The 17,417-nt window shown below is 44.8% G+C and overlaps 1 protein-coding gene across 1 annotated transcript in view; it reads right to left on the bottom strand.

The window, feature by feature from the left end:
- Positions 1–872: 872 nt before the first annotated feature.
- The window catches only part of LOC141074935 (uncharacterized), an 80,306-nt gene continuing 63,761 nt past the window's right edge, over positions 873–17,417 (bottom strand). The window contains exons 5-11 of the mRNA XM_073562261.1: positions 12,050–12,147; positions 11,893–11,971; positions 11,690–11,787; positions 11,533–11,611; positions 11,335–11,432; positions 11,098–11,212; positions 873–9,875 (exon numbers count right to left, since the gene is read on the bottom strand). Of these exons, the coding sequence (XP_073418362.1) occupies positions 8,983–9,875; positions 11,098–11,212; positions 11,335–11,432; positions 11,533–11,611; positions 11,690–11,787; positions 11,893–11,971; positions 12,050–12,147 (1,460 nt within the window). The 3' untranslated portion in view covers positions 873–8,982. The remainder of the gene's footprint in view (positions 9,876–11,097; positions 11,213–11,334; positions 11,433–11,532; positions 11,612–11,689; positions 11,788–11,892; positions 11,972–12,049; positions 12,148–17,417) is intronic.

Below are 17,417 nucleotides of genomic sequence, written 5' to 3'. Positions count from 1 at the left end.
TCTGCTGTCTGTACCAGTGTTCTCCTTTTGCCGCCATGGTTGCCAAATAAAAGATAGAAAAGAAAAAGGAAGAAGGGAGGGAATACTTGCAAGTACACAAAAATGTCTCAGGACTAGTAACGACTGAGTCTGTTCTCCAAAACCTATGATGCAGGATCACCGCAGGAACCGTGCAGGTCTTTAGTGAGAGGAATGATTGCTCAAACCAAATCACTAATGCTCTAGGATTATCCCACCGCTGCCACCAATATGCGACGAACAGCACGGCCAGTGCCACCAATACGCCACATTCCCACCACTGACACTGGTATGTCAGCGGACGGTGGGACGCGTCGCACTGCCGGCACACGGCTATCACAGGCACAGTGGGGGCTTATCTTAGTTATCCCACCACCGGCACCATGTGACAAAAATATGCAGCAAGCTAATCTCGCTCTAACAATTTACCGCAGGGGGGTGTTTGGATGCCCCACCACTGCTAACAACCTTCCAAGAACTGCGGGGATTTATGTATATCCCACTTTTTTAGCTCCACTTTGGAACTCTCAGCTCTCCAGCGCCCCCCTTACCCTCAGGTCAGGGAACTGCACCTAGGATAATTAGTCGCCGGACGGGCTGCTTGTGGTGCACGGGCAATTAGGCTACGGCAGTGAGGGAATTATCAATGCTGTGGCCTCAACCACTCATTCAGCAATATAAGACCCATTTGTACTGCCAGCTAGCCTCGCCAGCCGCGCACACCACGCTGTCACCAGCTCCTAGTTTCTCCACTTAAGTTATAGACTTAATGGAGGGGTTCGAAGCTAACCCGAACAGTAGCGTAATTATCTAAAAAAGGCGCATAGTTCGTTTCTTAGAGCATGAAGGCAGACTGAATAATTGTATCATTTATTTCCCAAATGGGCAGTGATTACAGATAAAAGTTGCTATAAATTGAGACATCAAATATGTACAATACAAATATAGCATAAAGGGATTAAAAAAGACAAAGTAACACTCACATGTGCTTAGTCGGTATCAGGCAGACCAGGTGGGGGGAGAAGGCGGAGCCACACGTCTCCACTCATCTGCACGTCTTGTCAGCATGTACTCTGTAGCTCCCACTGACTCATTGTAAGGGAGCGGTGCCTTATAGCCCAGGGTCTGTGACACCTCAAAAGGGGCAGTCTGCAGAAGTTCATCCCCCCTTTCTCCAAGTTGCCAATTAACTAAAAAACTTATGATAACAATATCTCAACGAGGGAAGCTCGTATCAACACACTGAGGGCCTCATAGGTTGTAGTTCATCGAATGTAATAGAACATCAGTCATGTCATACTTAGGACACTCTGTTTGGGAGCAATCCATAGCTCAGTTTCAGGAGGGATTAGGATTTTGCAACTTAGAGGATAGAACGCTGGGTTTGTTGCCTATGCAGCGATATGGTTATTATATCTCTAGCACGAGAGAAGTGCCCGTTAGAGCATCTTTTAATATTTCCTATACCTCTATTCAGGCCACAAGTCCAGGGAACAAAAGACTTCCGTTCCTGGTTGCAGGGAGGGGGGAAGTGAGAAGGCTTCGAGAGGAAATGCCCGGTATCAGGTTTCAGGTGCCGGCAGAGAGCTGTACACACACCTCTGCTAAGGAGGGGCAAGGGGGAAGGCTGCAGCTATGTGACAGGCTGGTCTCCTCAGTGTGTAGCAATGGGAGATTTCTAGAAGGTTCTAGAAACATCATACTTTACTTTAACATACAGATCTTACAGACATTTTACATTACACCGGAATATGGAAAATTTTGATGTCTCCGCTGAACCTTTGACTGAAGAGAGGAAATGTGACAGAAAGAGACGGATGAGAGAACTGGATTTTCAGAGGAGTAATGTTTCACCTTGAAATCTCGTGCCCCTAATATCTGTCTTTTGGTCTTGTGGATTGTTTATGATATGACATGGAGGGCACAGAAAATCTGTCACATCACATAGGATACACAGGCAGGTGTCTAACAGGCAGTATTAGGGCAAGGCGACGTTCAGTGGGGTCACCTTATATTTGTTCGTTCAGAGAGACAACCCCCGTGGTTGGGAAGGGCATCCTTAAGGGGTTAATATGGCGAGCACGGTGTCGTATTAAGTAGAGGTGAGAACAAAAATCTGAGAGGAATTTAATTCTTCTCAAATTATAAAAAAATAATTTTCTGCAGAATACGGATTTCTTGCAATTTGCATCATTCGATCGCTAAAGATGGCGACCACCATTCTAGGAGGGCCAACAAAAAGTAAAAAAAAAAACAAAACTAAGCACACTGCTCCCCTGTCCCGCAGCCAGCTGCTCCTCTTCTTCTCACCATCCTCCTCAGCCTGCTTCACTTTATGCCGGCCTCTGATGTCACTGCTCACCATGCCGTACGTCATAGTAGCATGACAAGAATCAATTCAGGCGATGCACATCGCGATGTCACAACATGGTCCACAGAGCGCAGTGAAATAAGATGCCTGGTGAAGCAGGCCGAAGAGGACGCCAGCAACGGCTAAAGGGGGAAGACGAAAAGAACAGTTGGTGAGGACCTGAAGACTGCTGTGGGGGTGACGGACAGGTGGGAGGAGAGTATTTTTTTTTTACACTTCCTACGTATATTATCCTTCTGGGTTTCATATTATTATTCCCATGATCTGTTGATTGGTTTTGCTTTGGAACAAAAGCCTCATAAATCTCTAAACTTTCAGCACATTTGAAAAATCTGAGGGTTAAGGACCTATCAGAGAGCGGTCACCTTGTTGCAGCCGGGGGTTTCATGAATTTAAGGTCCCATCAGAGCGGTCACCTTGTTGCATCAGGGGTTTCAAGAATTTAAGGTCCCATTAGAGCGGTCACCTTGTTGCATCAGGGGTTTCATGAATTTAAGGTCCCATCAGAGCGCAGTCACCTTGTTGCAGCCAGGGGTTTCGTGAATTTAAGGTCCCATTAGAGCGGTCACCTTGTTGCATCAGTGGTTTCATGAATTTAAGGTTCCATCAGAGAGCGGTCGCCTTGTTGCATCAGGGGTTTCATGAATTTAAGGTCCCATCAGAGAGCGGTCGCCTTGTTGCATCAGGCGTTTCATGAATTTAAGGTCCCATCAGAGCGGTCACCTTGTTGCAGCCGGGGGTTTCATGAATTTAAGGTCCCATCAGAGAGCGGTCACCTTGCTGCAACCGGAGGTTTCATGAATTTAAGGTCCCATCAGAGAGCGGTGGCCTTGTTGCAGCCTAGGGGTTTCATGAATTGACCCTTTATGTTATAACTGTATTCTCTATAGCAGTAATGTCGGCCATATGTCACATAGTCAATGTTTATACCATGGTGCTCTTCCTCAGGTGGTAGAGCCCTAACTTTTTCATTTTTACAGCAGTAAGGCCATGTGTGGGGGGGGGGGATTTGAACTTTTGTATTTTTTACTTTTTTAATTTGTTTTAAAACTTTTATTCACTGTATTTAATAGTCTCATTAGGAGACTTGAAGCTGCGATTGTCAGATCACTCGTACTACACATAGCAGGGCCATGAGACGGCGTTCATAGGAGATTCACAATGACAAGCATGGGGTCTTCTGCAGATTCCTGGCTGTCATGACAACCCACTGGCGCACTGCGATCACATGACAGGGATGACAATGGGCCGGATTTGTGATGCGCTTCCTGTCTGCGTGTGTTAAATGCCAGTCAGCAAAAGACGTAAATATAGGTCTTTGGTCGTGAAGGGGTTAAAGCCACATTCACACGTTCAGTATTTGGAAGCCAAAACCAAGAGTGGAACAATCAGAGGAAGTGTCTATTAGAAACGCATCACCACTTCTGCATTCTGCCCAATGATGACAAAAGTATTCACAGAGTGATACCGTTATTGGTTAACCAGATAATATATGTTTGCAGCTTTCAGAGCACAGCGGCATCTTCTTCAGGCAGGATTACAAATAAATTACCCCTCCCACCTCATGAATAAATTACCCTTCCCACCTCATGAAGAAATGTCCTACTGTAGTATCCCTTAAATCTTGTGCCTTTTACTTATTAATCTATTTGTAATCCTGCCTGAAGAAGGCGCCTCTGTGCTCTGAAAGCTGCAAACATATATTATTTTCTGGTTAGCCAATTAGTTAGTATCACATCGATTTTTCTGGCTAACACAGTACCACAATATAATTTGTTATTGTACATCACAATTTCCTTGTAAAACAATTTACATAATGTTGTAGCCGTTTTGTTCTGCATCAGATTACAGGATCACCAGTGAGGCCAAATAGTGGGACTCTGAGTCACGAGCGCTCGGAGAAAAGAAAGCACATCGGTCACGAGCATAGACAATTGTTTGTTCCCTGTGCGCAGTTTTCTTATGTTGATAAATGTGGCTCCCACTGGATATTTCCACCAGCCGCCTCTTTCTCATATATATGATAGGAGAATCTTAGTCATCGGGTGCCACAAAGCATTGTATATTCAACTATTAGACCAAATATGAAACCTTAAGAAAAATATTAAACATAATCTGCATCTATGAGACTACTGAATATTAGACAAAATATATAAGAAAATATTAACCCTTCTATATCAAGAACAACGACTTCTGCAATTTCCCCACATTCTGAAAATTATATGGGACGTCTCACCTTTGTTAATTCTCTGGCATTACACAAGATCAGATTTTTCTGTAAACCACTTTCCACGTTTTCAACATAATTATAACTTTCTCCACTCCATGAAATTTCCTATGGTGAACAAGACTTGAATGGGTGCAAATTATTTCCCAAACGCTGAACATGAATCCGGCTTCAGTCGTTTCTGAATTCATTCAGGCGTGACTTCACTAGCATGACTCTGGTGACTTTGTTAAAAAGCAAACTTAGTGATCATCACCAAACAATATCCCACATTCAGAACATTATTATTATTTATTTATAGAGCGCCATTGATTCCATGGTGCTGTACATGAGAAGGGGGTTAAATGCAAAGTTATAGATATCGTTAACAGTAAACAAGCTAACAATGACAGACTGATACAGAGGAGAGAGGACGCTGCCCTTACGGGCTTACATTCTACAGTAGGTTGGCGGTTGCAGCAGCTCTGGTGATGGTGAGGCAGTAGCTCCAGTAGAGGTGAGGAGGCAGCGGAGATCATTGCAGGCTGTAGGCTTTCCTGAAGAGATAGGTTTTCAGGTTCTGAAGGATCGGAGTGTGGTTGATAGCCGGATGTGTTGGGGCAAAGAATTCCAGACGACGGGGGATATTCGGGAGAAGCCTTGGAGACAGTTGGGTGAGGAGCGAATAAGTGTGGAGGAGAGAAGGAGGTCTTGGGAGGACCGGAGATTACGTGAGGGAAGATATCTGGAGATTAGTTCAGAGATATATGGAGGAGACATGTTATAGATGGCCTTGTAGGTCAGTATTAGTAATTTGAATTGGATACGCTGAGGGAATGGGAGCCAGTGAAGAGATCTGCAGAGGGGAGAAGCGGAGAAGTATCGAGGAGATGAATTAGTCGGGCGGCAGAGTTAAGGATGGACTGGAGAGGTGTGAGGGTGTTAGCAGGGAGATCACAGAAAAGGATGTTGCAATAGTCAAGTCGGGAGATGATGAGAGCATGCACAAGCATTTTAGTAGATTGAGCGTTGAGGAAGGGACGGATTCTGGAAATATTTTTGAGCTGGAGGCGACAGAAGGTGGAAAGAGCTTGGATGTGCGGTTTGAAGGACAGGGCAGATTCAAGGGGTACTCCGAGGCAGCGGACCTCTGGTACGGGGGAAAGCGTGGTGTCGTCAATTGTTATAGATAGGTTGGGTAACGAAGATCTGTGAGATGGAGGAAAGATGATCAGTTCACATTTGTCCACATTGAGTTTGAGGAAGCGAGAGAAGAAGGAGAATATGGCTGATAGACACTCTGGGATTCTGGAGGGCAGAGAGGTGACGTCTGGGCCAGAGAGGTACATCTGAGTATCATCGGCATAAAGGTGGTACTGGAAGCCATGGGACTTTATGAGTTGCCCCAGGCCAAGTGTATAGATTGAGAAGAGAAGGGGTCCTAGAACAGAGCCTTGGGGGACTCCAACAGAGAAAGGGTAGGATGAAGAGGTAGTGTGGGAGTGGGAGACACTGAATGTGCGGTTGGAAAGGTATGAGGAGATCCAGGATAGAGGCAGTGGTCAACTGTGTCGAATGCAGAGGACAGGTCTAGAAGCAGGAGTATAGAGTATTGTCCGTTAGCTTTGGCTGTAAGTAGGTCGTAGGTAATTTTGGTCAGGGCTGTCTCAGAGGAATGGTGGGGACGAAAGCCAGATTGTAGATTGCCAAAGAGCAAGTTAGATGAGAGGTGGGAGGAAAATTCAGCGTGGACGTGCTGCTCCAGGAGTTTTGTAGCGAATGGAAGCAGCGATATTGGGCGATAGCTGGACGTGGCTGTTGGATTGAGGGTTAGCTTTTTAAGGATAGGCGTGATTTTGGCATGTTTGAAAGCAGAAGGGAAGGTACCAGAAGTTAGTGATAGGTTGAAGAGGTGGGTTAGGGATGGGATAAGAGTGGTGGTAATGTTGGGGAGGAGGTGGGATGGGATAGGGTCAAGTGCACAAGTGGTGAGGTGTGATTTTAAGAGATGAGCAAGGTCCCCTTCAGTGATGTTAGATAGAGAGGTTATGGGGTTAGGGCATTGGTCTGGTGTGCAAAGGGGTTGTGGTGGTTGAGCAATAAAGACTTGCCGTGTTTGGTCGATCTTGTTTTTGAAGTGTGTGGCAAAGTCCTCGGCAGAGATTAGGGAAGTCGGAGGGGGCAGTGGTGGGCGGAGGAGGGAGTTATAGGTATTGAACAACTGTTTGGGGTTGTGGGATAAGGAAGATACAAGGGTTGTGAAGTAGGCCTGTTTAGCAGAGATGAGGGCAGATTTGAATGCGAGTGTTGCTTGTTTGAGTGCAGTGAAGTCGCCTTGGGAATGTGTTTTCTTCCAGCGCCGTTCAGCAATTCTGGATGCTTGCCGAAGCTTTTTAGTGGTGTTATTGTGTCAGGGTTGTCTATTGATTCGTCACACTCTGATATGCATGACAGGAGCGACCGAGTCGATGGCTGATGCAAGAGTGGCATTGTAGAAACTAGTGGCAGTGTCTGTGTCATGGAGGATATGGAGGACAGTGGTAGAATAAAGTCAGAGTGTGCGAGTGTCTAGATGTGTGAGGTTTCTGCGGGGGTGCGCATGTTGCTGGATATGGGTGACAGGTGAGGAGGACAGGGATGAGAAAGTGAGTAGCTGGTGGTTGGATAGAGGGAGATGGGAGGTTGTTAAGTAAGATAGGGAGCAGAGATGGATGAAGACCAGGTCTAATGTGTGTCCGTCTGTGTGGGTGGCTGAGGAGGACCACTGAGTAAGTCCAAAAGATGATGTAAGGGACAGGAGTTTGGAGGCTGCTGACAGGTGGGTGTCAATGCGGATGTTGAAGTCACCCATGATTATGGTGGGAATGTCAGCATAGAGAAAGTGAAGGAGCCAGGTGGAGAATTGGTCAATAAAGGCAGTGGTCGGGCACGGAGGTCGGTATATGACAGCCACTTGGAGGCTGTTGGGAGAGTAGATGCGGACAGAGTAGACTTCAAAAGAGGGGAGGATAAGGGAGGGTAGAAGTGGGATTGGGTTGAAGGTGCAGTTGGAAAAAAGTAGAAAGCCCATTCCTACCCATGTCTGTTGCCAGGGCGCGGAGTGTGGGTGAAGTGGAGGCCGCCATAGCATAGTGCAGCAGGGGAGGCGGTGTCAGAGGGTGTCAGCCATGTTTCGGTGAGGCCAAAGAAGGAAAAATTACGAGAGGTAAAGAGGTCGTAAATCACATGGAGTTTATTGCAGACGGAGCGGGCATCACAGAGTGATCCAGAGAGTGGGAGCAGGGTGGTGGGTGTTAAGGATACGGATTTGAGGTGGGAAAGATTTCGGGTGTTTGTATTGGGTTGGGAGCGATAGAAGGGGGTAATAATGGGAGGTATGAGCTGAGGGGGTCCAGGGTTGGGAGATATGTCGCCAGCAGTGAGGAGAAGCAGAGAGAGGGAAAGCATGTGGGAGGAGGGTGGACGGCTTGTTTTGTATTTTATTAGGAGAGATCTGAGGTCGAGGAGCAGGTCAGCGGAGGAGATCAGGTGGGTAGGTAAGAGAGGAGAGAATATTAATTGGTTAGAGGGTGATGGTGTTTGCAGACAGCGAAGGAGAGTGAGGAGTAATGGAGCCAAAACTGTTAGAGCGTATGTCAGCATGGTGAGAGTAAGTGTGAAGGACAAATAAATTTAGCATATATAAACACTGTTCACTTCTGGCATATTTCTGCTGTTATCTTTAAAGAGCCATCCTTATGGAGACAGACCACGTTCAGAGAGACCGATGACTCTGGAATTTATAGCAAGTTAACTGCACATAAAAAAGCCCAGATCAGAAGGGAGGAGCAGCAGGGAGACTGGACACAGACACAGGAGACAATTAATTAGAAGTCAGAAGAGAAAATGCAAACAGAGATAGATTCAAATGGACAGATAAGGCCAAATTGTGTGTTAGCATCAAGTAGTAGGGTGAGAAAGCAGCCAGTGGACATACCAGTAATAGCAGAGAGATACAGGGTGATTGGGATCAGGAAAGATGGGTTATGGTATTGCAGCAGCCAGTGGACATACAAAAGGAATACCATTCCTCCCTTGTGTGAATTCGCTGATGTTTAACGTGATTTTCCTGTAAAGCCCTTTCCAAATTCTGAACAGGAATACGGCTTCTTTCCTGTGTGACTTCTCTGACTTCTCTGATGTAGAGCATTATCTGACTGATGTGAAAAAATATTTCCTGCGTTTCAAATATGAAAACGTCTTCTCACCTGTGTGAATTCACCGGTTTAGTAAGGTATGATTTACCTATACAATACTTCTCACATTCTGTAGAGGAATACAGCTTCCCTCATGTGTGAATTCTCTGATGCATAACAAGATGCGATTGACGTATAAAACATTTTTCACATTATGAACATGAATAGTTCTTCCCTGTGTGAATTTGCTCATGTTTAACAAGACTTGATTTAGCTGTAAAGCACATACCACATAAAGAACACGAATACGGCTTCTCTCCTGTGTGAATTCTTTCATGTTTTAAAAGACCTGATTTATACATAAAGGACTTCCCACATAGTGAACATGAAAATGGCTTCTCTATTGTGTGATTTTGCTCATGAACAGCAAGAATTGATTGATCTGTAAAAAATTTTCTACATAGTGAACATGAAAAGATCTTCTCTCCCGTATGAATTTTCTGATGTCTAACAAGATCTCGTCTCCAGGTAAAGCTTTCTCCACATTCTGAACATGAAAATGGCTTCACTCCTGTGTGAATTTTCAGATGCTGAGTTAGATTTGATTTATGTCTAAAATATTTCCCACATTCAGAACATAAATAGGGCTTCTCTCCTGTGTGAATTCTCTGATGCTTAACAAGACTGGATTTGATCTTAAAGCGCTTTCCACATTCTGAACATGAATACGGCTCCTCCCCTGTGTGAATTCTTTTATGTATGACAAGAGTTGATTTATCTGTAAAGCTTTTCCCACATTCTGAACAAGAGTATGGCTTCTCCCCGGTGTGAATTCTTCTGTGTGTATAAAGACTTGAGCTTCTTGTAAAATGTTTTCCGCATTCACTACATTGAAATCTTTTGCTTCCTTTCTGACATGTACTTTTAGTAACAAGAGATTGGTCAGGAAAATATTCTTTGCGATAAAGGAAATTATATTTTACATCTGAACTGTGAAGTCCTAAATTCACATTGAGTCCTGAGGACAGCTGCTTCATATCTTCATCTTCAACTTTACAATTTAGTAATGAAATTACATTTTCCTCAGAATTCCTAATGCGATTTTCTGTTAGGATTAAAGTGGATTTGGTAAGTTTCTTCACAAGCCAAAGTACATAAAACATTCCCATTAGGCTGACCAAAGAACACTTGCACTCTTTGAAACAGTTTTTTGCCCCAAAGCTGTAATAGGATTATGGAGGAAGATGAGGTACATGATTTTTAATCCAATAACAGAATAACAGTTTAAGTTAAAAAAAAAAAAACTTATTCAAAACTAGTGTAAAAACTGTATGTGTGTGATTCCAGTCTTCTAAAACACTGTTTAAAGGGAACCCGTTGTATGCTGCAGTCAGATATATGCGTTTCTAAGAAAATAATACTTTAAAAGCTCCGGCTGGGGAACATGGCCGGAACAGAGACAAGTCAACAAGTACAGTTCTGCTCCCTGCAGGCTTACAATAAAACTGCTGATGATGACTGACAGGTCTCATAACAAGAGACCTGTCAGTCACATCTAGTAGTGCTAGAGGTGACTAACAGGTTTGTCGCTAATGAAGATACCTATCAATCACCTTCAGAGGGGGTGAAGCTGCACTAGTCTTGTATGTCTATAGTTCCCGGCTGGGTCTTAAAAGTATATTTTTTCTAAAACATAAAAAAATATAAAACTGGCGTCAATTGTGTATCCAGGCTTTGATTCATCCTGATACCAGTTTGAGCAGCATGGATTAGTTGACAGATTCCCTTTATCACTGATTGGGCATTGGTTGCGGTGCTGACGATACGTCAACAGCTTGGAAGCCAATCAGTGAGCTCAGCGGCTCTGCAGGGGCGTTCCGTCTAAACTGGCAGAACCACTGAGATCACCGTTGGCTGCTGCACTATCAAAGTGATGTCTGTGCCACAGCCAATACCAGACACTAGGTGCAGCGGCGAAGATGAGTACGGCACGGCTTGTTGTTTTATAACAAACTGCAGCCAGAGTAGATATTTAACTGAAAGAGGACAACGTCGTTAAGGGGAGTTTCGTACACAGCTTCTTTTTCTTTCTAAACACCACAGTTTTTGATGCTCTCTTTGGTTCCTAAACCAGACATAAATATAAACTAAAGGTAAAGACTTATGGAAAGACTTCTAACTCGTAAAGGACAGGATTGATAGAACACCCTGGGGACAGTTTCTAGGTTTGTTTCCAAGTCCTTTTGGTCGTACATTACACATAGCACAATAGATGTAGAACTAACAAGTTATAACTTCGGTTTTTACTTTCTAAATTCACTACATACCTGCAACACCTATTGAAATCTCCTCCTTCCAGTCACTCAGACACGACTGACCTCCCCTCATCCTCGGTCCTTCCTCTGCTTCATCCTCAACGTTGATACTTGTCAGATTTTCCTCCTGATATATCAGATGTAACAATCAGCAGAATACAAGAAACCACCAAAATCTGTGACACCTATGACCTCTATCAGAAATGTCCCCCCATATACAGATCCGGTACAGGGCTCAGTGCCGTCTACCTGATGATCCTCCGGGATGTTGTGATTCTCCTCTGGACAGTCCTGGGAATACAGAGGACGGGGACATCTCTCTGGTGGATTTCTCCTCCTGGATCCATCTGTGGAGACACACAGTGATGGAATAGATTGTGTCATGTGATGATGAGATGATGGGAGTAGTAGTAGGTGACCGCAGACATGACAGTCTCCCCTCCTCACCCTGCTGATCGGCCCATATTGCGATCGCCTCTTCTGCTCCATCTATAACCTCAACCTTAATATCAATCAGATCTTCACCCTAAGAAGAAAAATGTAAGATGAGCTCAGGTCCCATCACTTCATGGTCAGATGTTGTGGGGGCTTCAGTGTCATCTACCTGATGGTCCTCCAGGATGTTGTGATTCTCCTCTGGACAGTCCTGGGGATACAGAGGACGGGGACATCTCTCTGGTGGATTTCTCCTCCTGGATCCATCTGTGGAGACACACAGTGAAGGGATAGATTGTGTCATGTGATGATGAGATGATGGGAGTAGTAGTAGGTGACCACAGAACAGACGTGACAGTCTTCCCCCCTCACCCTGCTGATCGGCCCATATTGCGATCGCCTCTTGTGCTCCATGTATAACCTCAACCTTAATATCAATCAGATCTTCACCCTAAAAAAAAAAATGTAAGATGAGCTCAGGTCCCATCACTTCATGGTCAGATGTTGTGGGGGCTTCAATGTCATCTACCTGTTGATCCTCCGGGATGTTGTGATTCTCCTCTGGACAGTCCTGGGGACACAGAGGACGGGGACATCTCTCTGGTGGATTTCTCCTCCTGGATCCATCTGTGGGAGAGACAACCACACAACAGACTGAATACATGACCCCCTGTATATATTGATCTGTGAAACCATTAATTCTATATTATAGCCAGTCTTCCCCCCATAGTGCAGAGACCTATCAGAGCAAATGGACGGACATGAAGTAATCAACAGGCACAAGATACCGATATGTGTATAGCTTTTCTCACATTCTGAACCAAAAAGTGTAAATCCTTCTGTGTGTGTAAAGGACCTAAACTTCTTGATAAGCGTTTTCTACATTCAACATATTAAAAAAATTTGCCTCCTTTCTGAGTACTTGTAACAATCTCAGATTGATCAGGAGAAGGTTCCTCGTGATTAATAAAAGAATGGTCACACGATACCTGGCAATCCTGAACACTTCTTGGCAGGTATCAATAGATGTGACGTCACCTGCCCCGTTCACCTCTCAGTGCTGGAGTGAGTGGAGCAGGACTAAGGATGCACTTACAGCACATTATAGGGAGCTCATCTACTGAAAACAAGGTGCAGAGCTCTGTAACGAGTGTTTCACATCACAGCTTGATTCAGATCAACACAGATGTCACGTCGCCGTTGGACTCGGGGGCTGGTGTCCCTGCCTCGGCCACTGGGAGGCGCCGGACTGTCACGTCACCATCGGACTTGGGGGCTGGTGTTCCTGCCTCAGCCACTGGGAGGCGCCGGACTGTCAAGTCGCCGTCGGACTCGGGGGCTGGTGTTCCTGCCTCAGCCACTGGGAGGCGCCGGACTGTCACGTCGCCGTCGGACTCGGGGGCTGGTGTTCCTGCCTCGGCCGCTGGGAGGCGCCGGACTCCTTCGACTGGTGGTGCCGCTCCTTTGATGCATGCCTCTGTCGTTGGGCATCGCCGTGGTTCTCCTGTGGGTGATGGTTGTGACAGAGAAGGGGCCCCTGCGCAGCCTGTCCTGTAGGCCGCCAGATATAGTCTTGGTTTCCCCAGTGTTCTAGAGTTTAATTTCTACTTTTGAGTCTGACCTTAGCCTGGATTTCTGACTCTGCTACTGCCTGCCGATTTTTGTACCTCTGCTGCTCTCCCGGTTTCTGACTTTTGACTCCTGACTACGCTTTCAGTCCCGGTTTTTAGTCCCTTCCTGGCGACCGTCCTGCTCCGGCCGCTGCTCTCATAGGCAGCTACCTCTTGGGCTCCGCTGTAATTCCAGATCCCTGTATGGGGGTAAAGTGGTGCTGTCTTACTTGCAGCTCAGACTCGCAACTGACGGACGTCACATTATATCTGGCCCAAAATCGTTTTTATATATCCAGGATATATACAAAGGCATTACCTTACTTTTCCCTGAATTTTTTCTGTGGCTAAAGCAGGTTACCTGCTTCATTGCTCAGCCTGTGTAGGATCACTCCCATCATCTTGCACTAACATGCTGCACAAGCCACAGTCTGGAGACCTCTGGGAAAACGCTGGACGTCAGAAGTCTTCACTCCCAGGACATCAGCAGCTGGGTAGTTCTGGCCATCAGGGCTGTGGAGTTGGTAAGCCAAACCTGCGACTCCGACTCCTCAATTTCCCTTACACCGACTCCAACTCCGACTCCACGACTCCGACTCCCACACATATTGCTTATATTTAAGTGAAAAATTTATTGTAGTACAATGTGAACCTCAGACATTTAATCATTTTTATGATCCAATAATCAAGATATTTAGATAGAACAGAATATATATTGGTGTACTACCCGGTTTTCATTCTTTTTGGTACAGATACGATATGGATAGACAGATATGGATAAATGGATAGATAGAGCAGATTTCTAATCTGCTTTTGCTATTGAAAACATTATCTATGAGCTCAAAAACCTTTCAGGTGATGCAGTTTTTTAAAAAGCTGATCAGCTTTTGCAGCTGAAAAACGTATCCTCAAAAAACACAGGAAAAACGCTGTGTGAATGTAGCCTTAGATCAGGAATAGAACAGTCATTTATAGGACATTTCATAACTTTCCCAAACTCCTATAAAAAAATATTCAGCACATCCTGCATTGAATACTGTACCCAATTTATTATATATTTTAGGAGTCGGAGTCGGTCCATTTTATACCGACTCCAACTCCGACTCCACCAAAATGAGCACCGACTCCGACTCCGACTCCACAGCCCTGCTGGCCATGCCTGCCTAGGTGCCCGCTAATGCCGCCAAAGTCCTTTTACCTATTTCTTTGTCTTACCTTAAGAAATCTGTGTGTTTGGAGGCTTATGTGGATAGTGGTTCAGAAAGGAACTTCATAGATTTCCTGCTAGCAAGGAATCTTGGCGTACCACTGCTAAGACTTAATGCCCCCATTAAAACCACTGCGATTAATGGCACATCTATCATCCAGGGTGGAGTGGAGTTTGTCACTGAGGAAGTATCAATGTCAGTGGGTTTACTACATGCTGAACATGTGTCATTTTTTGTTATCAATAATTTATCATCCGCAGTTATTCTGGGTATGCCATGGTTACTCAAACATAATCCAGTCATAGACTGGCACCTGGGTGATATTGTGCGCTGGAGCCCAGCGTGTCAGGGCAACTGTAAATCGCTATCAGTGAACCAAGTTAAAGTCAAGCCTCCCTGGGTACCTTATGCATTCAGGAATTATGAGGATGTCTTTTCTATATTAGAATCAGAGAAATTACCCCCTCACAGAGAATACGATTACCCCATAGACTTGTTATCGAATTCTCGTCTCCCCAAGGGGAGAATATTTCATCTCTCTGGTCCAGAGCATCAGGCCATGAAAGACTACATAGCAGACAGTTTACGTAAAGGGTTTATTAGACCATCCACCTCACCTGTTGGGGCTGGGTTCTTTTTTTGTGGAAAAGAAAGATGGTGGTCTCAGACCTTGCATTGATTACCGGGAATTAAACGCAATCACTGTGAAAAACCAGTATCCGCTTCCACTCATCCCTGATCTTTTTAATCAGCTGTTGGGAGCCCGTTGGTTTATTAAGCTTGACCTCCGAGGAGCATATAATCTTGTTCGTATAAGAAAGGGAGATGAGTGGAAAACCGCGATTAAAACACCCCTCGGCCACTTTGAGTACCTCGTAATGCCTTTCGGGCTCAGTAACGCGCCTGTCGTGTTTCGGAATTTTGTGACCGATATCTTCAGAGACATCTGTGGGGTATATGTAGTCGTTTATTTGGATGACATCCTGATTTATTCTGCTGACCCTATGACACACGTCCAACATGTCTGTTCTGTCCTCCAGAGACTTCGAGAACATTCTTTATACGCCAAACTGGAGAAATGTGTTTTCATGACTGAGGAGGTACAGTTTCTGGGATACATTGTGCCAGCTATAGGGTTTCGCATGGATCCTGCTAAGATCCAACCCATTAAGGAGTGGGCACAACCCAAGTCTCTAAAGGCGCTGCAGCGATTTCTAGGTTTCACCAACTACTATTGTAAATTCATTAAAGGTTTTTCTGAGATAGCCAAACCACTCACTGATCTGACTCGGAAAGGGGTGGATGTGGTTAACTGGAAGCCTGAAGCATTTCATGCATTTTCTGTATTAAATGAATGTTTTTCCTCTAACCCGATATTGGTTCAGCCTGATCTGGACCGCCCCTTTATTGTAGAGGTAGATGCCTCTGAAGTTGGAGTAGGAGCAGTGCTATCGCAAGGCACTGCATCCCTCACTCAACTTCGTCCATGTGCCTTCTTTTCCTGAAAATTCTATTCCCCCAAGAGGAATTATGACATACAGTTGTGGCCAAAAGTATTGACACCCCTGCAATTCTGTCATATAATACTCAGTTTCTTCCTGAAAATTATTGCAAACACAAATTCTTTGGTATTATCTTCATTTAATTTGTCTTAAATGAAAAAAAACACAAAAAGAATTATCCTAAAGCCAAATTGGATATAATTCCACACCAAACATAAAAAAGAGGGTGGACAAAAGTATTGGCACTGTTCAAAAAATCCTGTGATGCTTCTCTAATTTGTGTAATTAACAGCACCTGTAACTTACCTGTGGCACCTAACAGGTGTTGGCAATAAGTAAATCACACTTGCAGCCAGTTGACATGGATTAAAGTTGACTCAACCTCTGTCCTGTGTCCTTGTGTGTACATTGAGCATGGAGAAAAGAAGGAAGACCAAAGAACTGTCTGAGGACTTGAGAAACCAAATTGTGAGGAAGCATGAGCAATCTCAAGGCTACAAGTCCATCTCCAAAGACCTGAATGTTCCTGTGTCTACCGTGCGCAGTGTCATCAAGAAGTGTAAAGCCCATGGCACTGTGGCTAACCTCCCTAGATGTAGACGGAAAAGAAAAATTGACAAGAGATTTCAACGCAAGATTGTGCGGATGTTGGATAAAGAACCTCGACTAACATCCAATCAAGTTCAAGCTGCCCTGCAGTCCGAGGGTACAACAGTGTCAACCCGTACTATCCGTCAGCGTCTGAATGAAAAGGGACTGTATGGTAGGAGACCCAGGAAGACCCCACTTCTTACCCCGAGACATAAAAAAGCCAGGCTGGAGTTTGCCAAAACTTACCTGAAAAAGCCTAAAACGTTTTGGAAGAATGTTCTCTGGTCAGATGAGACAAAAGTAGAGCTTTTTGGGCAAAGGCATCAACATAGAGTTTACAGGAGAAAAAAAGAGGCATTCAAAGAAAAGAACACGGTCCCTACAGTCAAACATGGCGGAGGTTCCCTGATGTTTTGGGGTTGCTTTGCTGCCTCTGGCACTGGACTGCTTGACCGTGTGCATGGCATTATGAAGTCTGAAGACTACCAACAAATTTTGCAGCATAATGTAGGGCCCAGTGTGAGAAAGCTGGGTCTCCCTCAGAGGTCATGGGTCTTTCAGCAGGACAATGACCCAAAACACACTTCAAAAAGCACTAGAAAATGGTTTGAGAGAAAGCACTGGAGACTTCTAAGGTGGCCAGCAATGAGTCCAGACCTGAATCCCATAGAACACCTGTGGAGAGATCTAAAAATGGCAGTTTGGAGAAGGCACCCTTCAAATATCAGGGACCTGGAGCAGTTTGCCAAAGAAGAATGGTCTAAAATTCAAGCAGAGCATTGTAAGAAACTCATTGATGGTTACCGGAAGCGGTTGGTCGCTGTTATTTTGACTAAAGGTTGTGCAACCAAGTATTAGGCTGAGGGTGCCAATACTTTTGTCTGGCCCATTTTTGGAGTTTTGTGTGAAATGATCAATGTTTTGCTTTTTGCTTCATTCTATTTTGTGTTTTTTCATTTAAGACAAATTAAATGAAGATAATAATA

The sequence above is a fragment of the Dendrobates tinctorius genome, unplaced genomic scaffold (genome assembly GCF_039654945.1).
Source record: "Dendrobates tinctorius isolate UK_male_01 unplaced genomic scaffold, ASM3965494v1 ptg000342l, whole genome shotgun sequence".
In the NCBI taxonomy this organism is placed as follows: Eukaryota; Metazoa; Chordata; class Amphibia; order Anura; family Dendrobatidae; genus Dendrobates; species Dendrobates tinctorius.
This window is presented reverse-complemented; position numbering and strand designations above follow the sequence as displayed.